Source organism: Staurois parvus, unplaced genomic scaffold (genome assembly GCF_062004578.1).
Source record: "Staurois parvus isolate SC_StPar_1 unplaced genomic scaffold, SC_StPar_1.0 ptg000560l, whole genome shotgun sequence".
Classification (NCBI taxonomy): domain Eukaryota; kingdom Metazoa; phylum Chordata; class Amphibia; order Anura; family Ranidae; genus Staurois; species Staurois parvus.
The window spans coordinates 24,656-47,609 of NW_028318356.1; the positions used below are offsets into that span (position 1 = coordinate 24,656).

The 22,954-nt window shown below is 39.3% G+C and overlaps 1 protein-coding gene and 1 long non-coding RNA gene across 2 annotated transcripts in view; one reads left to right on the forward strand and one right to left on the reverse strand.

The window, feature by feature from the left end:
• Positions 1 to 624: 624 nt before the first annotated feature.
• LOC149450898 (uncharacterized) overlaps positions 625 to 22,954 on the reverse strand; it is a 52,287-nt gene continuing 29,957 nt past the window's right edge. Inside the window, exon 2 of the long non-coding RNA XR_016315188.1 lies at positions 625 to 867. This is a non-coding gene — a long non-coding RNA (uncharacterized LOC149450898). The remainder of the gene's footprint in view (positions 868 to 22,954) is intronic.
• Positions 845 to 22,954, forward strand: part of FNDC7 (fibronectin type III domain containing 7) — a 60,530-nt gene continuing 38,420 nt past the window's right edge. Inside the window, exons 1-7 of the mRNA XM_089691271.1 lie at positions 845 to 977; positions 7,841 to 7,859; positions 12,007 to 12,264; positions 12,353 to 12,607; positions 15,125 to 15,385; positions 17,688 to 17,945; positions 22,257 to 22,511. Coding sequence (XP_089547397.1) covers positions 915 to 977; positions 7,841 to 7,859; positions 12,007 to 12,264; positions 12,353 to 12,607; positions 15,125 to 15,385; positions 17,688 to 17,945; positions 22,257 to 22,511 — 1,369 coding nt within the window. The 5' untranslated portion in view covers positions 845 to 914. The remainder of the gene's footprint in view (positions 978 to 7,840; positions 7,860 to 12,006; positions 12,265 to 12,352; positions 12,608 to 15,124; positions 15,386 to 17,687; positions 17,946 to 22,256; positions 22,512 to 22,954) is intronic.

A 22,954-nucleotide genomic window follows, 5' to 3' on the forward strand; every position in this document is an offset into this window, starting at 1 on the left:
TGGCTAACTAGGGTGTCAGTGTGGATCTGAACACTATTTGCTCATTTGATCTCGATTGGCGATCAAAGTGTCTGGTAAGAGGCTGATTTTTTATTTTGTGTCAAGCATTTGTGGACACCTATGCACTTCCGTTGGAGGATTTCTTTAGCACACAGCACTGTGTTATTGGATTTTGGAACTTTTAATTATTTAGTAAATGAATGTGAATATGTGATATATGAATTATATAATTTCAATTGATTTATGCACATTTTTATATAACAGTATTTATTTTATTATTGTTTATGATTTGTTTAGTGTACAGCGCACTCATTTTGTATATGTACTGCCTGCTTGCTGGCGATCTCTTTCCTGGAATCCCTGCATGCTTTGCAGCTTCTCCTCTGCTGTTTACTTTAATTTTTTTAAGGACTACATATCGCATGGTACCTTGCTGCCCACAAGCAGTGATCCCTGTATTGACTCCGCCTCCTGAAATTCCTCCTTTCAGCAATTCGCTTGTAGTTCAGAAGGCAGGCTCTGTGAAAGATGTGACACAGCAGAGCCTACTCAAATGGCTGGAAGGAAATGTGTGGGTATTTTCACAACGTTTACAAATATCAAGAACATTCTGATTAACAGGAGTAGTTTAGAAATAATGATTTTTAATGATTTTAAAATTTTGACCATAGCTTTAAATGAATCAATGGAAGACAATGACAATGCTGTGTAGGGATCCTTGTTTCTGCTTCGACAGTTTCTTGAGAAGGAAGGTCTGTATATGTGAGGATCCAGTATCTCACAGTATATATCTTTGCAACCACCACCCCCATTCAATCAACAGACTGAAGGGAGGGATCAGACACAGACCTGCATTCTTCATAGCACCTGTGAGAGGTAATACAGTCAGTAGTCAGTACAATACAAGACAGAAGATGGCAATGGGAATGTCACACAATCTTTCACATTTCCTACTCCTGCTTTATACATTGCTAACAGTAAGTCAAATCTGCTTTTTTAATACATCAGATTGTTCTGTTAATATTTTATATAGGTCAGGATGACTGTACAATTATGTTTTGTATAAAATATCACCTGTATAAGCAGATACAGTAAATATGCTTACCATCTTTCACTCAAGACTAATAATCAATCATGCACCTTCATATAAGAAAGTTGTGAATGCCTTTAATTAAAAGCTTTTTCTTTCATGCCCTATTTTAAACAACAGATTATCATTAAATCACATATAGTTTTCATACTATAAAACCTGTATTAAAAAGACAAGTTGACAAGGATTAGTAACCAGAACTGTGACAATTTGCTTTATTGTACTTTTGTTTGTGTTAGCTACTTTTCTTACATTTAGGTGCACATTCAATATACTATACCAGTGTTACAGTTCAGACACTTGTAGTTGTACATGCTGATTGGATATGTGGATGTTCATCCAGTAGTATGCTCTTCCCATGCTTACTTTATTTGTATAAGCAGCTGAACAATTTTTTAAAGTGAAACTTGCAAAGTTGTATTTGAATACTAGAAATGTATTAAACCATAAATCAGTAAATGTACTGTGGATTCTATTGTTGGCAACAACTTCATAATCTACATGTTGTTATTTTTATATTATCTGCGCTTGTTTAATAGTGGTACCCCTTTTCAATCTTATTTGTTATATGAAATATATCCTTCAACTAAACTGATCTTAAAACACACCTACATGTATGTTATTCCTGTGCTGTAATGTCAAACAAGAAGAAAAACCTGCTTGCTGGCAGTATTCTCTTATTCCTTTCTTTTATTGACCTGAAGAGTATCATGATTGATGTGCCCAGTTCTTGGTTCAGGTATTGAAAAAAGGTATTAGCAACGTTAGATATAGCATCTGCAGTACCAGAACTGGAGCTCTAAAATACAATTTTGCAGTGTTTTAATACACATTTATGTAATTAAATGTGCTGTGTGCCAACCGTGGTACTAGACTTTCAGGGTGGTGTGTTTTATATAATAAAAAGGATTTAAAACATCATTCTTAGCCATGGAGCAAAACTGGAGAAGAGAGGCTGCTGTCATTCTGACCTTGTAAATTATTAGTTATACATAATATTTAGAGATCTGATTGTAGATGACATGGGCAATCTGCATTCTGATCAATCTGATCAATCCAGTCTCTTCCAATCAAGTGACTGTAGGTGAAAAATGGTAAATGTTTCTATTTGTTTATTATGCACATTAAAAAAAACATATCTTAAAAGGCATTCCAGTTGTCTCTTATGACTAGAAATATTCGAATCAATAGCACTAGACTAGAAATATTTCCGATTTACTTGGAGAAGATATTGCTACCAGTTATCAAGACTTCATTTGTTGGAATTTACAGTCGGAAGGTAGAAAGTTCATTTACAAATTCTGAGCCAAATCTGCCCTCTTTGGTCTGTCACCAGCTAGACTTTTTCTCTTCTTTATGAATGAGCAGATTCAGCAAATAACTCTGCAGCGGAAATATTAACTCAGTACCTATTCTATCTCATACCGGCAACTGAGATTTACAATTCCTGGTCTTGGTACTCCTCATGACAGCATTGAGCTTCTTACAGACTGTCAAAATATTTTATAGTGTAGTTATTGCATTGATAATGTTGTCTAATAAAACCATAGAGTAGCTTAAAATTGAAGCAATGTAGAAGAAACCAGTTTTGCAGTGGGGTGACATTGGGACAAGTGCTGAAATGCATTCGGCTATATGAAGGATACAAAAATGTTCATGACAGAATTCAGAAAAATACTGATATTGTTGTGCAATGGTCATTATAGACATCAGAAGGCTATCAGATATGCAGACTATTTGTGCAATGGTTTGTTTATAAGGCCTTTTCATAAATATATACACTTGAATTATCTGAGAGTGGGGGTGTATGTCAATGTGGATATCAGATAGAATGCATCCACGTCTTTGAAACCTCTTCATCTCCGGATAGGATGCAAAAAAGATATGGCAAAAATATTCCCAAACATCTAATTGCCAGCTAACTTGAGATCCGTTGGCTGGAGACATCTGAGGCTTTCTGCAGGTGTCCATTGATCTACGTACCACCCCTCCCCCCTAATCTAGCCAGAATTGTTCAAAATCAGGTTTACTTGAATCAATAATCGCTGGAATTCATAAAGACTGGCAAAGTCAGATTTTTGCAAAAGTGTCTCTCATACATTCTAAAAGTAGTACAGAATGCGCCAAATTCATGTACTTGTCTGGAACTTGTACTTAAATGTGACTCATGCTGCACCACCTTTAGAATGCACACGAGACACCTTTTGCAATATCTCTCTGCGCCAGTTTCTCTCTTTGTACGCCAAAAGAGAGTTGATCTTAATTAGCTCCACTTTCGTAAGATAGGGACTGTTGGTATTTTATTTTGAATTTCGTGCATTACTTGCACCACATTGTAAACTGGCTTATTTAAGAACTACCTGAATTTGGTGCACAAGTCGCTGTCAGAACCAAAAGCGGCGCAAATGCTTCATAAATTCAGTGTAATGCATCAAGAAGAGGGATTAACGCTAGAAAACCTGATGCAGCAGTATTATTGAATTCCCCAGTCTGTTTCCAGGACATGCAAACAGTTCACTGGTAATAAAAAAAAATGCATTTTTTTTAGAATATGTCAATGTCCAGAATAATCTTGCTTGTCTGAATTGAATAAATAATAAAAATATAATATCCTAAAATCATAAACCCTACTTAGGTCAAGTAATTAATTGGGATCAGACTGGTTTTATCAGACAAGTCAGTGATAATATTAGAAGAAAACGTATTTAATCCATATAGCTTACACCCGCATGCAAGAACTACTGTTCCTTACTATAGATATAGAGCATGCATTGTGGAAGGGGGGAGGAGGCAAACAAGCGGAGCTTCCACTTTTGAGTGGAACTACGCTTTAAAGTTGTTTCAGTATGATCTATACACTGTGCTATTGCTGCTTATATAAAAGATTTCCTTCCAGAAGTCCAAATGACTGTGGACATAATATATTATTTTCCATCATTTAGTGTTAGAAGAATAGTTTATTCATAAAGGTCCCTATCTACAGAAGTAAATTTCTGTTGTATGTATCTTATATGTTCTTTGCTTCTATGAGAACATGTGATACATGGATAGATGGGCCTTCCTGAAGGTCAGATGCAAGGACAAACATAAGATAGAAAACAATGTTTTGAACACTCTAATGAGTCTATTTATAAAGTTTACCAAAAATAGTTAATCAATTTTTGAGAGTTTAATATAAAAAGTTGGGATGTTGAACTGCAGTGTAAAAAAAAGGTCAAATGTAAACCGATTTGGTGTAAAGAAAAAAAGAGAAATGACACTATATTAAGGAAAATTCATTTTTATTAAATCTTTCAGTGAAAAAATAGAGATTACTCCAGGTTTAGAGAGGCATAAATTTTCAACAACATTTCTGGCAAAAATGCAGAAGGAAAGTCATTATACAGGTAAACTGATATATTACTGTTTACTAAATAGAATATGCTGATTATTTCTACTTTTCTTGAAACATGAAAATTTCTACATAGTCACATCTGTCTGAATCAAAATTGTCCATACAACTGTTAGATATGGATTTAAATCTTTCAAAAATATACGGTTATATAATTTGTATCTTGTGCATTTATTGTTTTAGGCTAGCTGACTCAGATCTCTTTGAAATTATAAGTTCTGATTCATAATGACTTTTTTTAAATAGTTCCCAAATTCCCTTGTATTGACTAATATGTGCTTCAGGGTGAACATTACACAAGGAGTGTGACATCACTTCTGTACATGTTCAAAACATACTTCCAGTAAACTCTTTATAGATATAGAAGATCGCACCAACACAATATAATTTCAGCACAATGTATGTTTGAATTTCCAGGAATTGTGTAAAGTGCCATAACATTTTGGAAGCAGAGACGTACGGATTGGAATTTACCGCTGGCCATTGTGGGAAAACTCAGCTACTGTGGGGAGCACCTCCCTAGTTTCAGCAGGGTGTCTCCCCTCCTCCTTTTTTTCAGGCTTTTAAATCCCTCCAGCTGTTTTCCTATGTTACCAGAGCTACCCTGGACGTCACTGAGAGGGGTGCTGGATATAAGCTGATTGTGTTCTGAACTGTTTTTATTAAAGTAGTGATTCTCAGCTAGGCTCTCTGCTGCCATTGATTGTTATTGAGACTATGCTATGCAGACATATGTTTCCTTGACTAAAGTGTTTCTAAAGTCAATCATTTTTTACCTTAATGCATTCCCTTCATTAGGGTAAAAAATCTCCCACTACTTGATTCTCGCCCCCTCTCCTGGAAACACTCACCTGAGTCACCTATCGATCCAGCGATATGACCAGCTGCAGCTTTTCTCTCCTCTCTTCCTGGTCTCACAGGCTTCACTGAGGGCCATGGGAGCCATTGGATCCTGCTGCTGTCAGTAAACTGCTGTGAGGGGGGAACGTGGACATGGCTCATCAGCTCTGTGTGTGTCTATAGAAGCACACATCCCAGTTCAGGAGTAGACATGTGCGATTCGTTGTGTTACAAATCAAAATTCAAACAAAATTTTATTTATTCAGAGATTTGGATGTATCTGAATTTCCGAATCACAACAGTAATGAATTTCAACTAACCCAAAATAAACTATAATGAAACGAATTATATGAATCTGAAAATGAATTTGAATTTGAAAATGAATTCATATTTGAAAATGAATTTGAATTCAAAGCAGAAACATTTTGCAATAAATACAGTACGTTATAAAAGTAAAATAAGATGATGAAGGAATATAATATAAAAGAATAGAGTAGAATAGAATATAAACAGAGTAGAACAGAATAAAACAGAATAGAAAAGAATAGCATAGAAAGGAAAAGAAAAGAATAAAATATTATGGAATATAATAAAACAGAATAGAATAAAATATAAAGGAATAGAATACTATAGAAAATAATAAAATACAATAGAATAAAATAGACAAAAAAGAATATAGCTGTTTTCCAAATTTTAAATTTGAATCGATTTGAGAATAATTAATATATGAAATTAATCCAAATATACGAAAATAACAATAAAAGTGTGATGCATACACTCTACTTATATACCATATCTCTGTAGATGTCAAACTATACCACATAAATGCATAACAATAAGTGTAAAAGTCCCACACCAAACAATGTGTGTAAAATGCTCTTTGCAGTGCTCAGTGATATCTCTTCTTCCTATTTTGATATTGCTCCACCACTTGTGTCACTCCAATGCACTCACCACAGATCCATGACCCCTTAGTTAAAAGGAAGGTCAAATATGCTTGTTGTCCCAGAATTTTATCTCAGCTCACTGCTAGCAGTTTTCTTCTGTACAGATCTTCAAATACCATATAGCTCCCTTTCAGTAAAGATTCGACATATGCCAGAGGGAATAATATCTCAGAGTGTAGTATTAATTAAATATATAAAAATGGCAGTAAATAAAAGCAAGAAATTCACTCATAAATTTAGGTGCCCAGTACCTCGGCACCAATACACTCAGCGTATGTAGTCACCGACGCTCCACTCTCTGGAACCGGCGTGCGTTCCAATCTATGGAATTGGAAGTGATGCCAGTACGTAAAACCAGATGTCTTCAGCACTTTTAAAAGGGGCAGCTACACAAATTTCTTTCTTTTGTTTTTTCGTTATTTTTATCATTTGCTTATATTGTTTATGGGGTTTTTTTTGTGAAAATATGGGAGGTAGGTGCCCAATATAACTATTTGAATCTGAATATATGAAATGAATTCCAAAATAAATCATTCTAACATAATGAATATAAAACAAAGTGAAATGTATACCTTATGGCGCTGCTCCAAGATATGGATGGAAGGAAAAAGATCACCCCACTGGCAAGTGAGAAGAGGAGAGCATGAGTCCGAGTGATTCCAGTGTCAGCCAGTGGAAGTGAAGGGATGGACGCTGCTCAACCGACCCCATGAGTCCAATGTAGAGGAATGGCCTCAGCTGCCTTTCTGGCCATGCCTGCTGACACGTTTCAACCCGCTGCCCAGGGCTTGGTCATAGTGGCTGAAGCCATTCCTCAACATTGGACTCCTGGGGTCGGTTAAGCAGCGTCCATCCCTTCATTGAATATAAAACAAAATTATTAACAAGCACGTCTCTGCTTGGAAGCACACCCACACATGTGCCCCCATAGCACACGCAGAAGTGGTAGAGCAGAGAACGCCAGCAGGGGACCACCAAAAAAGAGGTAAGAGACCACTCTTTGCAATATCATTGGACAGAGTAGTTAAGTATAAACCTCTTTTTTCTTTTGGGAAAAAGAATCCTTTGGAACCACTTTAAGTCACAGAGACATGAAGAGTCCATGTTTATGCAGGTTTCATAATCTGTTTTGTATTATTCTGTAGTGTAAGCATGTTCTCTACCATTCTGACATTTTTGTTGCATTATAGTTCCTAACTTTGCACCTGTTCAGTAAACTCCAAGTTACAGTTACTCCCTGTCTGATCATTTGGCTGATTACCCATCATGTTACAGACATACTATTATGGCTAAATAGCAAGGCTTTCTATAATTTACAATTTCTAAAAGGGCAAGCAATTAGTTTTTAAGGGTGCAGGGAACAGAGATTTGCTACCAAGATACTGAAGGAAAGTTTGATAAATTGGCTGACAGTTGAACATGCCAGAGCCTACCCAAACCTCGCTAATCTGAATAAATGTAGGTGCATTTTTTGCAAAAACTGTGCTACAGGTATAATATACACTATAATCTCTAATTTGTTTTGATGAATTTTTTTTTTAATTTGCTCTCCTTATATTTTGTGTTTTACAGATAGCTTCAGCTGACACAGGTATATCTCATAACTTTTATGTATAATCTCTTATCATGTATTAATCTGTGACATCAAAATTGAAATGTTTCAGTAATTTCAACTGCAGACAGGTTTTAAAAATATTAGGGTATAAATTATCTTAGAGAACCTGCCTTTCCTTAGTAGGTCCAATGCAGTGACTAAGGCCCCTTTCACACTGGCGATCCAATTTTGCTTTAACACATTTTTAAATGTTGATTCTAAACATTGTCTTCCTTGAATGGACTGCTGAATCACTTGAATGGACTGCTGTACCCATAAAAACACAGGGAAAAGGTCCCTGCACCTTTTCAGAAAATGTGGCCACAGTCACATACTGCAGTGCCGTTCCCAGTGTGGGAATAGTACTCTCGTGCACTTCCTGAGCAGCAGCACATTTTTCTCTGCGGGTGGTGCAGGAACAGGTGCAGTCCTGCAGGGGCAACTACCTGCATAAATGGGAACCTAGCCTTTTTTTTAACTGTTTTATTGTTGTGTTTTCTAACCTTTTCGAAGTTGCAACACACCAGGATGAAAATTGATATGCTTGTGACACATAACACTGAAATATTGTTCTTTTATTCTGCAGTAGAATAGACATAAAGGGCAAACTTTAAAAGGCCTTCCCTGAACCAACGTCAGTTAAAAGGCCTCCAACCAACAGCCCAGTGTGCAGAAGAGAAACCACGCACACAGAACCTAGAAGATCATGGTTCTCACTGTATGTAACGTGAGTTACTACAATGATATACAGCATCCCCAGCAGCCCTCTGGATATCAGATAGGCATACTTAAATTGAGCCAAGATGGCGCAATGTAAGCATATGAAGATACAATTCCTGAAGTTCACTGTTAAAAATGTGAAAGATAAACATAACAATAATAGATCAAAATATTTACTTAGTAAAAGTACACTATACTTTTCCTATAGGCTGTACTCACACACGTATCCAAAGAAATATTTTCTCCAAGGAATCCTCTGAAAATCGAAAGAATGGTAGTGCCAACCTAATGCTATTTAGAGATTGGTGACACCAAGGATTACCAAAGTTTAGTGTCATTACCTTTATTTTCTTCTTTATGTGTATTCACACACAACGGACAGCTGCTGGAGAGGTAAAACACAGCAGTTTGGCTGCAGTAGGGGGTGGTGTGGTGCAGAATTCAGCGCATCACACAGCTCCCTTTTTTTCTCACTGAACTTTATTTGAAGTGTACAAAAGTACATTTCATTCATGTCACTATGCAGCAGCACGATGTGCTGTACAGTGACATACAATCTTGTACAGTGCGCTGTGATAAAATGCAGCATGTCTGCTGCTTGGCCCCAGTTAGTTTGGCAGAAAGTAACAGACAAGATGGAAATTGGCTTTAGCTACTTGTCTACTGAGGCACTTTTTTAATTTTTTACACACATGGTAAAATTCAGCTTTTTTTTTTTTACTAGAATATTACTTTAAACCCAATAATTCTGAAAGAAAAAGCCCTGAGGAATAAAATGGTGGCAGTTTCAATGTTCTGTATGCCACACAATATTTGTGCAACTGTTTACCAAACACATATTTTGGTGTACACAAACATAATATAGTACCTAATTGTTGGTAAAATATAAAAGATGAGGTTGCGTCGAGTAAATAGATACCCAACATGTTAAGTCTTAAAAGAGCATGCACCTGTGAAATGACTAAACAACTAAGGTATCCACAATTGTTCAAGCCTTTTAAAAGCCTTTACAGGTTATTAGTTTAGAGTTAACCATGAATAATAGTTAAAAAATATTTTTGACCTCGATCACATGCACCTCGCATGTGTGGCAGAAACACAATTTACAGACACGTGCTTTCTTTATGTGTATATTTGCATTTGGGTATGCGCGCAAGGTAAAGGGGCTGTTTTAACATTTTTTTAATATTTTTATTTTTTAATTAATGTAATTTTATTGACACTTTTTAATTTTTTTATTTACATTTTTTTGCTATCACAAGGTGGGGAACATGCACAGTGCATTGAACAAGGGGGTTAAGTTGGCATAGATGGATCAATATTTGGCTGGTTCAGCAGGGATTGGCCAAATTTCCATCCATCTATAGCTGTTCCTATTCAAGAGGATTCAATATAACAATCGACCCTTCTCGAAATGACTGGTTGGTAAAATTTTGTTTGATCAGAGCTGCAGCTCATCAGCTTCAACGCTGATTAGTGTATTTTGACAGGGGAGGAGTCCTTATTGTCAGAATACAAAAGCGCAATGGAGAGAATTCTTCTATCCACCTCACTTGTGTGAATAAGAGAATCCATTCAGCCCACTGGCTAGTGGAAAAAGTGAGTAAACTATGGCCAGCTTTTGACTGTGTGGTGCACTTTACTGCTCTACAGCCCCTTGATCAAGGCTCAAAATTTCACAACCTGAGCTACAAGGCAGGCCTTAAGAGTTTCTTGCCACCAGCTACCCCACCCAACCCCTACCCTGCCCCGCCTCACCCCGCACCTAATTCTTCCTCTAAACACTGCTTTGTAAATTAACTCATGAAATGACACTGGTAAATGTTTTATGCAGAATAAAGTTACAAGAAAAAATATTAACATTAGCAACTTTAAATATATTAACATAAAGCAATGTAAACATAAAAGGAAAATAAGTGCTTTACATCAATAGGGAAACAAAATGAGGCACAGTGTGAAGGTCAGCGATGTGACGCATGGTACCAGGGAGAGGAGTCCAGAGTGTATGGCGGTGGGTAGTATGTGCAGGAGAGGAGTGTGGACTGTAGGAAGGGAGAAAGGAAAGGAAGTGGAGGGAAGGAAGGAAGGAAGGAAGGAAGGAAGGGAGGAGAGGAAGGAAGGTAAGGGATGGAGGGAGGGAGGGAGGAAGGAAGAAAGGAAGGGAGGGGAGGAAGGAAGGGAGCGAGGAAAGGAAGGAAAGAAGGAAGGAAGGGAGAGCAGCATGGAAGGAAGGAAGGGGAGGAAGAAAAGTTGGACTCACATGGATGTTTCTCGGCTCACTGGCTCAGTCAGAAGCATCACACAGCTGCTGCAGGCTGCTCTGTTTATAATTTCCCACCCACACATCCTCTTCTCAGAAGCTGCACAGACTGGAGTGTGGGCAGGCACAGGGGGAGGCAGAGCAGATTCAGACTCACTTCTCTTCGATTGGTGTGGAGTATGTTGGAAGGGGCTGGGCACTGAGGAGCACACAGGGGGACCAATAAAAAAAAGGGAAATCCGATGGACAGTAGGGAGCGATTGGTGCAGTGGTGGCAGTTACAAGCACCAATCTCCTTGTATGGCTTTCAATGAAGCAGCTGGATGCTGCTTTTCCTCCCCTCCCTCCGGTGGCTTTTGGCTGCTTCATTGAAAGCCATAGGAAGATTTGTGCTTGTAACTGTCCCCCACCGCACCAATCACCCCAGACTGTCAATTTCACCTGCTGAAGTCTGCCAGCCTAATTTGTCGGGGGGCACGGAGGGCAAGAAATAACATAGGGGGGGCAGTTGCCCCCTTTAGCAACACTTCCGCATGTCAGTGACCGGAAGGAGAACCTGGAGGGGAGAGGGAGCACAGAGCAAACCTCCTCCCAGCTCTTTCCTCCTCTCTAGCTCAATGCTGACAGTAGCAGTAATGCTGCTGCCAATAATTCTGTCAACCGCCCCTCCCACCAACCCCTAGTCCTATTATTTCCTCTCGCCAAATGCAAGCAGGCTAGTGGAAAATTTGAGGGCTGCCCTAGATCACTTTTACATAACTGTTGAGATTTGGCTCATAGCTACGTCAGCATCCATGAGGTTGATTTAACCCCTTGACTACCAGGATGTTTATTAAATGTACCTTGGTAGAAAAGGGGTTAATCTGCCCCTGGATACACAGAATCCTATTTTTCTCTAAATGCAGCTAAGCTGTATGCACCTGAATGCATCTAAACGCAAAGAATGATATCATTTAAAATCATTAAATGTCTTACTAAAGCATATAAATGCATAAACTCGTATGTATGTCCTTGCCTGCGTGAATGAGGCCTTGTGAATCATTTGATTATGAGTAAAATCGGACATGAAATTTGGCTTAATATAGCAAACAGGTTTAACCAAATATGCTAATAAAAACCTCTAAATGTATAACATTGATGCATCTGTATTTGCGTTCCTTGTAGGTTTCTCAATATCTACGTATGATGTTACATCCAGAAGCATCTATGTCCGGTGGTCTAAAGTTACAGGGACCATGTCATATAAAATCACAGCATCCCCTTATTTATCACTAGGCCAATCTTCCTTTGCAGTGTTTAATCCAGCCACTGTAATAGGAACAATAAACACACTCCTGCCAAATACTAACTATACTATAATGGTGGAAGCTATGGACAAAGATGGTAGTACTATGGCTCATGCTCAGATCCTTCAACTGACAGGTTAGTGGGTTATTTATACCTTTTTAAGGCACTGTCAGTAATGAATTTTCTGGACTTGTCTTACTTTTTATTGTTTACTTTTCTATAGCACCTGAGGTACCTGTTATTGATCAGGCATACTCAAAGTTGAGCAATAGTATAACTGTGGAATGGGCAGATGTGGCAGGAGCTACAAGCTATCAGGTAATTGCTCAGGCTGGAACACTTTTCTTTGAGTCTACTGTCACAGGCTCCCCAGGAACAGTAACAGGCCTACAAGCAGCTACAACCTACAAAATTACAGTGAGATCCATAAATTCAGCTGGAAAGAGCCAACCTTCTCCTCCTAAATGGGCAAAAACAGGTAAGATGTTTGTAACAACAAAGAATTATCTAAAAAGTTCAGTTGAAAATACAAAGAAAATTTTATGTGTTAACCTATAGGCCAACTCTAGTCCAAGTGTTTTATTTTGTTTTAACCAAACAAAAATGAATTATTGTGGTGCCAATTGAAAGTGACATGTGTTGATAAATTAGTGATAAGTGTTGATAAATTAACCCCCTAGAATGTTTTACAGCTGCCCCTAAAATGTGATTGTGACACTTGTAGGTGGTTTAGTAGTAAATAGATAGGTGCTGTACTTAAATAGAATATAAAATATATGAATGGACCCTATAAACCCAATAGGATAACTGGATGATGAGTATTTGTGAATGAATACCAATAAACGAATATCAAACAATTGATAAACCAAAGAATACACAAAATATAAATTGTGTATTCTTTGTGGAAACTCTTTCCAAAAGGGGCCCAGGCAAAATCAAAAACACTTTTTTAGGAGACTGAGGAAGGGTAAACTTATGACAATGTTTTTATTGTTCATGCATTCCTTGCCCCATGACAACTGCACTCCCAATTTATGCATGGGTTTCACAGGAACATGAAGAAAGAGAAATTCCCAATGGGATCCCAGACAGAATTAAAAGATGTATGGGGTTAGCAGAAAATAAAAATATCATACTTACCTGGGTGGATGCAGCATCTATCTGATACTGCATCTGTCCCTGCACTTCCAAGACTGAGAACTGAGTGATCAAAGAATGCTGATCGCTCAGTTCACAGTATTCACTGAGAACTGAGAACATGCTGCTCTTCCCCTTCAGCACTCACTGAAGCGTAGGACTGTGGAGGGGGTGGGAATGACTGGCTCAGGTTCAGGCAGGTTTAGCCAGCTACCAGTCAGGCTTATGGGTGGATCCCGACCATATGGTCAGGATCTTTCCAGAAACTGGACTGGTTCTGTGATATCTGCTGACAGTGGGCCTTAGCTTGCTGTTGGCTGAAAATGGGTCACAAATGTGCAGAACAAACCTCACTCCTGTGATTCATAGGGGAAATATAGCCAAAAAAAGCTTTGGCCATACTTCTCCTTTAAAAACCTGCCAGAAATTTTAACTCTTCCACACTGTAGCCAAAACCTCAAAAAGGCTGTCTGGAAATAGATTTAGGGCCCATTCACACAATGACGCACATAGAAAACCTAAAAAAGTAATCTCCGTTGGCTTGCAATCACATGAATTTATGTGTATTTACTCACATTTATGTGCATTTTAATGCTAATGTGTGTTTATATGTGCAATTACGTTTTTTTTATAAAAGCACATTTCCTCTAATCTGATTTCTGTTTCTGTCATGAGTGAGAATTGCAGTGCAGTGCATTTATGAGCATTTTACATTTTACATGTTTATTTGTGTTTCTGTACTATAAAATGCAAACATGTCACATTTTAATGCACAGCTCTGGAGCATATATAAACTTAGCGTCTAGTGTGAACATGCCATATGCAAAACTATTGTCTTCTATGTGTCTTTGAAGTTAGATGTGTTCATCCAGTATGGAAAAACACAGGTAACTGCACATGGTGTGAATGGGCTCTAAATCAAGAATCAGTATAGCAACAATAGAGCATGTGTAGGTCTGTGTGAATTTCTGTTTGCATCTGTAGATTGTCTTTGTTTCAAAAGCTTTTCAGTGAAATGCTTGATTTCAAGCTTCATTTAATTCATCTGCTGATGGGTAAAACAAATCTCACTTGATCATGATGTTGATGATAAATTGGGCCAAGTTGTACATTTCATTGTACATGTTTTATGCTCTAAAACAGTGGTCTCCAGACTGTGGTCATTTGCTTGCCTTTATCTGGCCCTTGGGACACTATTTCTCTTTCTCTTTCCACTGATATGAGGCATTATTTCTCCCACTGATGTCAATGGTGAGGAACTATTCCTCCACTGACACCAGTGATGAGGCACTATTCCTTCACTGACACCAAAGATGGGACATTATTCATCTCACTGACACAATTGTTGGGGCACTATTCTTTTCAGTGATACCATTTTATACTCCCATGGACCACAGTCCAGCCCCACTAAGGGCTAAAGGGCAGTAAACTGTCCCTTAGTTTGGCGATCTGTGCTCTAAAATAAATGCATTATGGCTGGGTGCACTCATGTCTTTAGAATTGTAGCAGCTTATATATGTTGATGATACATCAGCAGATGCAGATAACATACATGATCAAGGCCCTATGTTAAAAGCGACCTAAGCTGAAACCCTCCATATCCCATCATGTATTAGAATGCAATCTGGGGGCCTCTACTGACAAAAATCGTAAATAGTATTAGCATTTGAAAAAAATATTTTAATGCAAATTCATTATCAAGGTGGAAGGTGCAATAAGCAATGATAGAGATAAAATACTGTAGTATTATAATATTTCAAAATGTATATGCTATGACTGCTGACTGTGATTTTATTTTAACTATTCCCATAATTTCTATGACTATTGTGTCACTGAAACAGTTTCTTTTATATTTAAGTTCTGGCAGCTGCATCTGTCACTGTGGAATCCTTTAGCAGTGACTCTGTGAGTGTTGGTTGGCAGCCTGTCCCTTCTGCTGTTCTATACTCCGTTTCTGTTATGAGATCAGATGGATCTGGCACCAGGTGGAACCAGAACACCACGTCTTTATCCCTGAACTTCACCTCTCTGGACCCTGGAACCATTTATACTATCAAAGTTCATGCCTGGGATGCAAATGGAATACCAGGAGATGACATCACCTACAGCCAGATTACACGTAAGTAATACACAATATTGGCAGTGTTCTATTTATCCGTAGTTCAATATGTGTTTCGGTTAATGTGCTGCAAATTTTAACAGGTCTATGGATTTGTTTAGTTCACAGCACACCTATACTGTTCTACATACATTATTTAGATACAGACATTCCCATATTGCTTATGCTGTCCTGCTAACGGTTAGCCGAAAGCTAGCTAACAACTGACAGAAGCAGTACTGTGTTTCATTCCAAAACTGAATTTACTTCTGTGAATAGTTCTGTAAAATTGCAATACAATCACATAAGCTGAGCTTACAGTATGTTTTTACACATCTCTTACAAATGCATACAATGAACGCATTTCCTTGCAGATAGCTACCTTCAAATCCGCATAAAATATATAACAGTACAATCTAGATATATCATAGCTTTAACAAACAGTGAATAGATTTACAAGAAAATAGTATGTGTATAAAAGGGAGAAAGAGGAGACCTTCACTGGTGAATTTTTCTGGAAACTGAAATGGAACTGCAGTGATTTATAGAATATCTTTATTTAAAAAATGCAAAGCATTTCCTTTTCTTTTTGAAAGGAATAATTAGTTAAGGTGCAATTGCAGTGAACACCGAAAAGATGGCTCCCTTCTCAACAAAATAATCTGATATATAGAAAAGTGCTCCTAATAAATTTCAACAGAAAGTTAAAATACCTGCTTGTCTCTTTAAACTATCATAATTTTGCAGCTTTCCAGTGTTGTTCATGTAGGCAATGCCAAAGGGTGACTTATGGGCAATGCTGGCTAGTCAGAAGCTGTACCTGAATCCTGGTAGAGATCACATGATCAATCCCTATGTTCCCGAAGGCAGAATATTTTGGGAAAGGAGACAAATAAGTGTTTCATGGCATAAAAGTATTTAGGTACATTTTAACTTCTTAAAAAAAATCTTCTAAAAAATTTCACCTAGGGCATTCAAGCAATATAGCAGCTGTTTATCCTCACAATCATTATATATCTAACATCTTTGAATGCTTTACACTTGAATGCGTCAAAACAACCTGTAAGAGTACCACACAAAACATCAATCATTCCAGAATCAGCCCCCAGCCATGTTTTGAAGCTCATTAACACATATGTTCCAAATGAATTTCAAAATGAATGCTGAATAACACTACCCTTGTCCTTCAGAGACTAAATCTGATCCTGCTTTAACCTGGGCAGGGTTTCAATTGAGGTGTTTGTGGCTTAATAAAATACAAATAAACTCAGAGAAGTTTTCTCAGGTACATACAGTGAAGGAAATAAGTATTTGATCCCCTGCTGATTTTTAATGTTTGCCCACTGATAATGACCCAAAACACACAGCCAAGGCAACAAAGGAGTGGATCAAGAAGAAGCACATAAAGGTCCTGGAGTGGCCTACCCAGTCTCCAGACATTAATCCGATTGAAAATCTGTGGAGGGAGCTGAAAGTTTGAGTTGCCAAACGTCAGCCACCAAACTTTAATGAACTTAGAGAAGATCTGCCAAGAGGAGTGGGCCAAAATCCCTCTTGAGATGTGTACAAACCTGGTGGCCAACTACAGGAAACGTCTGGCCTCTGTGATTGCCAGCAAGGAATTTGCCACCAAGTACTAAGTCATGTTTTGTGAAGGGGATCAAATACTTATTTCCCTCATGAACAGGGGCGGACTGACAACTCATGGGGCCCCCGGGCAATAGGGGATCATGGGGCCCCTGTGTCCTTGCCCAAACTCAAAAAAGCCTATGAAAAAGGTACCAGGGGCATCTCATGGGGCCCCCTACTGACCCCCGGCCCTCGGGCAGTGCCCCAGTTTCCAAATGGTCAGTCCGCCCCTGCTCATGAACATGCAAATCAGTGCATAATTTGTTAGACATGCATTTCTTTTGAATTTTTTGTTGCTATTCTGTCTCTTAGTGTTACAATACACCTACCATTTGATTTTTAGACTGATCATTTCTTCGTGAGTGGGCAAACATTCAAGATCAGCAGGGGATCAAATACTTATTTCCTTCACTGTATAATGGTCTCTCCATCGGTTTGTCATGCTATATCCATCTGTCATTGTCTGTGTGCCTCAATTTTCAAAGCATCTGTCTTTCAATCTGTATATTTATTCTTTAAGTTACCCCATTACTAATTAATTAGTAGGAATATTAGAATTCCCTGAGGTTCTCCATGACCTTTACCTATATAATATTCCAATGCTTATGGTCATAAAACCCCACAATAATTAGCAGTAGGAAAAAAAGAAACTGGCATATATGTATTAATTTTGTTTTATTTATTTATATTTTAGGTCCAGCTGCGCCATCAGATGTGCAGATTACTTTCAACAGTGGAGCTCTGGAAGCCACATTCTTTGTAGCTGAAGCTGATGGCTTATCTAACTACACCATACTTTTGTATGGTGGAGACACCAGTATTAACTGTACATTGTCTGTGTCCCCATGCACAATCACTTCTTTACAGTGTGGAACAGAATATGTGGTGTCCCTTTTAGCTAACAATGAAGCAGGATCTACGCTGGCACCAAAAACTTGGAGTCTGTTATCAGGTGTGTTGTTTCCGGAAGAGTAAAGATTAGAAGAACTGTTTAATGCTTTTTGTTTAGGTGAGATTATCAAGAATGGAGGAAGTGCTAAAACCTGGGAATGGGATGGAGTGGTCTTAAGCCGGCCAAACGAGAGAAATTATTATATTCCCCCATCCATGCTAAACAGTATGGATAGAAACAAGTCAGCTACCAGCTATTATGATACCTGAACAGTGCTTGCATCTAATTGGATGAATTTTCAGACTGGCTCCTGTGACAAAAGTCAACTGAAAAATGTACTTTTATCGAGCAGGGGGGTGCCAGTAAGGTCACCCACAGTTAAAATTTCATCCAGCAGGAATCAGACGACATTTGAGCAGTGACAGCCTTTGGTTTAGCTATATATCTTTACACATTAAGTACAGTAGCAGTACAGTTATAGCCTTATGTTTGTGATCAGCTTATCAAGACTACCAATAGCTATCATACAGTTATCATATTTTGTCCCATGGTGTCACATTACAATATTTCGTGCTGAATTGTGAAGGTGTGCCCTTGCACATTTTAATGGTAATAGCAATAATTTGTGCATGCTGATTCTGTTTTTACTGTGCATATTTATGTGTATAGTTGGGTACACATTTTTACAGGTGCACATGTAAGGGGGCTTGTGATTGGCTGGTTGTTGACACCAAATTGGTCGAATCCCCTTCCTGCTTCTTCTTGGATAGGGCAACTATTCACCTGCTGATAGATGAAAGCCTTCGTCTTATTGTGCCAATTTCCTGGCCTTAGTCCTGCTCATGATATCCTTGGCCTTTGGCCTTAATATTAAAGAATAGAGGACTGTCCACACATGTAATTAATTTTCTGAATTTTGCTGGAACTTTTCAAGAATGGTCATGACATCTAATAGAATACTTTGGTGTGGAACACCATACCATACAGAAGCAGCCATTGTGTAGCAGTCATTTGTGTGCAGAGCACCAGCACATAACTTGTAAGCCATCTTCCCTTCACTTCTCCTCTCTTTAGGAGTATCACAGTGTCAAGGCCACTTATTTATTTATATTAATCCCGCAGCCTACAGCTTCTGCCACCAAGTCTAATTAAGGTGTTTTTCTTAAATATACCAGTCTCTCTCTTTGTCCTATTCTATACTGTAGCTCTGCTTAGCTGGGCATGCTCCCAGATGTTACACTTGTTCCCAGGTGTACTAATACTCACGTCAGTGAGAACACTTGACCTGGCCTAAAAGCTCTTTGGCATCCTGCACATAGTCCTCATCAGACCGTAAAAGAGTCATAGCGACTACAGCTGGTCCATCGGGCTGCTGAACTACCTTACCCAGAGTTTCAGCCCTGCCCAGGGCCCTTGGCAGTAGCTGACTAAATCCAAATAGCTCTGGGGTGTTTGACTCTTATAACTTGAAAGGCTCCTCCCATCCTGACATTTATATGGGCACTAACTCTACCCAATATATCACTACAGGAAGGTTTTCTCCTAAAGGGGCCTAACACCCAGTTACAAAATCCCCTTTACCACTCTAGATTGGGAAAGAGCCACCTAGTGGCAGACTAGCTAAGTGCACATGCCAACACACAGTGTAGATGTTCCTTGGCAAAGGTACCTAAAGTATTTTTAAACCCTCAATTGGCTCTGAGGAAGAGATTCAACCTCGAAACGCGCCACAAATCAGCTATCCAGAGGTCTACAGTCCCCCACCAGACCACTTTTAGGGGTCTTGGACCACACTGCATCTCTTGTGACATGCTTTCCATTTGATTTTATTTTTCTTGTGAGTGTTTTACTTTTTATCATACAAGACTGGCCCCTTAGGATTCTGCAAGAGAAATGAGCCACCCTTATACAAGAAACATGGGGCAGTGGCTATGACGAGGAAGAGGGCAAGGGCAGAAGGAAATCATACCCTGGGCACTGGCTGTATGTGCAGTGGAAGGGGCGCGAGTGACTGAAGTGTCAGAAGGGATTTTTTTGTTAGGAGCAGGGTGGTACTCTGTACTGCCACCTCCAGCAATAATCCTCTTCCCCCTACCAGCTGCTGTCACTTCTAAACACAGAAGCAGCTTCCAGTGTTGATTCTGTGTTCACATATGAAACAGCGCGCCTCAAGTAACAGTTCCTCCTCAATTGAAGAGGAGCAGCTGCCAGGAGGCTAAGGTTGGAGTGCTCTTCAGTAGCATTGTACTGGGCGGCCACCGGGAGAAGTGGTATGTCTGTATACTGGGCAGCTGCCGGGAGTAGGGGTGGAGGACTTAGGTCTGTGTACTGGGTGAATGCTGATTGGAGGGAGGATCTCTGTGTACTGGGCGGCCACCAAGAGGAGGCAGAAGCTCTGTGAATTGGGGGCTAGCAGGTAGGAAGAGCTCTGTGTAGGGCTAGCAGGAAGGAAGAGCTCTGTGTATTAAGGAGTGCTAGGAGGTAGGGGAGCTCTGTGTATTGAGGAGTGCGAGGAGGTGGGGGAAGCTCTGTGTATTGGGAGGCTAGGAGGTGGGGGGAGCTTTGTGTATTGAGGAGCGCTAGGAGGCGAGAGAAGCTCTGTGTATTGGGGGTCTAGAAGGTGGGGGGGAGCACTGTGTATTGGAGGTCTAGGAGGTGGAGAGGAGCTCTGTGTATTGGGGACTAGGATGTGGGGAGAGCTCTGTGTATTGCGGGTGCTAGGAGGTGAGGAGAAGCTCTGCATATTGGAGAGCTAGGAGACTGGGGGAGCTCTGTGTATTGGAGGTGCTAGGAGGTGGGGTGCTTTATGTATTGGGGGGCTAGAAGGTGGAAGGGAGCTCTGTGTATTAGGGGCTAGGAGGTGAGGGGTGCTCTGTGTATTGGGAGGCTAGGAGGTAGGGGGAGCTTTGTGCATTGATTAGTGCTAGGAGGTGGGGGGAGCTCTGTGTATTGGGAGGCTAGGAGGGGGAGGAGAGCTCTGTGTATTGAGGGCTAGGAGGTAGGGAAGAGCTCTGTATATTCTGGATGCTAGGAGATGGGGGGGTCCGCTGTGTATTGGGGGCTCTGTGTATTGAGGAGTGCTAAGAGGTGGGAGGAGCCCTGTGTATTGGGAGATAGGAGGTGGGGGGAGCTCTGTGTATTGGGGGTGCTAGCAGGTGGGGGTGCTCTGGGTATTGGGGGGCTAGGAGGTGAAGGGGAGCTCTGTGTATTGGGGGCTAGGAGATGGGGGCAAAAATGTCAGTTTATGCATTTCTGACAGGTTTCCAAAGATCCACCCTTTTGTTTGGAACAAAATTGATTTTCAAGAAAAAATATTTATTTGTCTGTGTTAGGTTAAGGCTCCATGCACACTAGCATTTTAAGCTCCTAGAAGCTATTATCAGTATATTTTTTCTTCTCCTAGAAACTAGTGTTTTTTGTAGAGTTTTTTTGGAGTGTTTTTCCAGCAGAAAAAACGCTAAACGCTCATAACAGCTTTTTTCTGTAGCTTTTTTTTTCTGTACATGTACTGTAAAAACACTAATAAAATGCTAACTCTCTTGAACGCTACCAAAAGGCTAAAACTCTACTAAAAAATGCTATTACCAGTGTTTTTTATCCAGCATTTGTTCCCTGCATTTTTTTAGTTTGCATGAAGCCGTCATTCAGACACAAGAAGAGTCAGCTGCAACATCAAACAATGGATACACTGATACCTGTAACTTTAGTATATTTGAAATCAAATATCTGCAGAATGAGAAACCTTGCAACAGTAGATTTTAATTGTGTTTTACATAAGATTAAATAGGATTAAACAAGCTAAATGGAATTAAAATAGCTGTACCATGAATGAAAAAAATACTACTTAAGTATGAAGGCAATTTTTTCAATACCAATACTGTATATTTAACAAATAATGAAATAAGTGAAAAGAGTGCCGGTGTCAATGTAACTTTGCTAATCAAATGTTTGAGGGTAAACCTGCCTTTTACACAAATAGAATATTCTTCAAAATGTTTCATTTATTCAATTTTCCAAATGTTAGTGTGGTCAAAACAACATTCGTTCTCGACCACAATGAAGAGAAAACAGGATGGAAAACGTTTTTGAATTTCCAACAGTGCAGGTGGTTTTCCTTTGGGAAATTGCATTCATTTCAAAATTTTATGTTAATGCAAACAAAAATTTGAAGTACGTGACAATTATACAGTCATAGAGTGTACAAGGAATATTCATATGAACGCTCATTCTAAAAATCTACTAGTGTATAGCCAGATTAAGAGGCAAAAACAGGATACCTTTAGCAAATAGGGAGAAGATAATTGCTCTTACATTTATTTGTTGATTTGTCAATATTGTGCTGGATTTATAGTAATATATTTGTACCCTCAGTTCCATGTGCACCTATTGGGATCGCAGTTGTGGAGGACAATCCCGGGAATCTCACAGTATCATGGTCTCATGGAAACCTCTCTGATTATTATGTTGTGTTTGTGAAGAGTGATGATGGTTTTGAAGTTCACTGCAACACATCCCAGTCACCTTGTTATTTTCCATCTGAATGTGGGTTCATCTATTTTATGAGCGTCTTTGCATATAACAAGGCAGGGCAAAGCCCCCTGGGTGAGCTCTTAAATTATACTACAGGTAAGCAGATGTGAACTATAAACAGTACATCAAGACAAGTATATTTAATATGATTGTAAAGTTATTTTTTTTAAACAAAAAACATGTTAGCCTTACCTGCTGTGGGCAATAGTTTTGCACAGAACAGCCCTGAACTCCCTCTTCTGGGGTTCCCTACCAGTTCTGTCTGCTCATCTTCTTCTCTGTCTGCCCCTCTAGAAAGCCGCTTGCTAGAGGGGCAGATGTGCGGGTTTGATTCTGAGTTGGGCTATGTGCATCTGTTGACACACACAGTGTGGCTCAGCCCTGCCCCCAACTCCTTCCTCACATGAATTGAGTGACAGCAGCGGGAGCCAATGGCTGCTGTCCCCATGTCCAGTGAGGAGAGAGAGAGAACAGCGCCCTACTCTTGGGTACATGTGTGTTCTGGCTCAGGTAAGCATTTAGGGGGGCTGGGGGGGAGC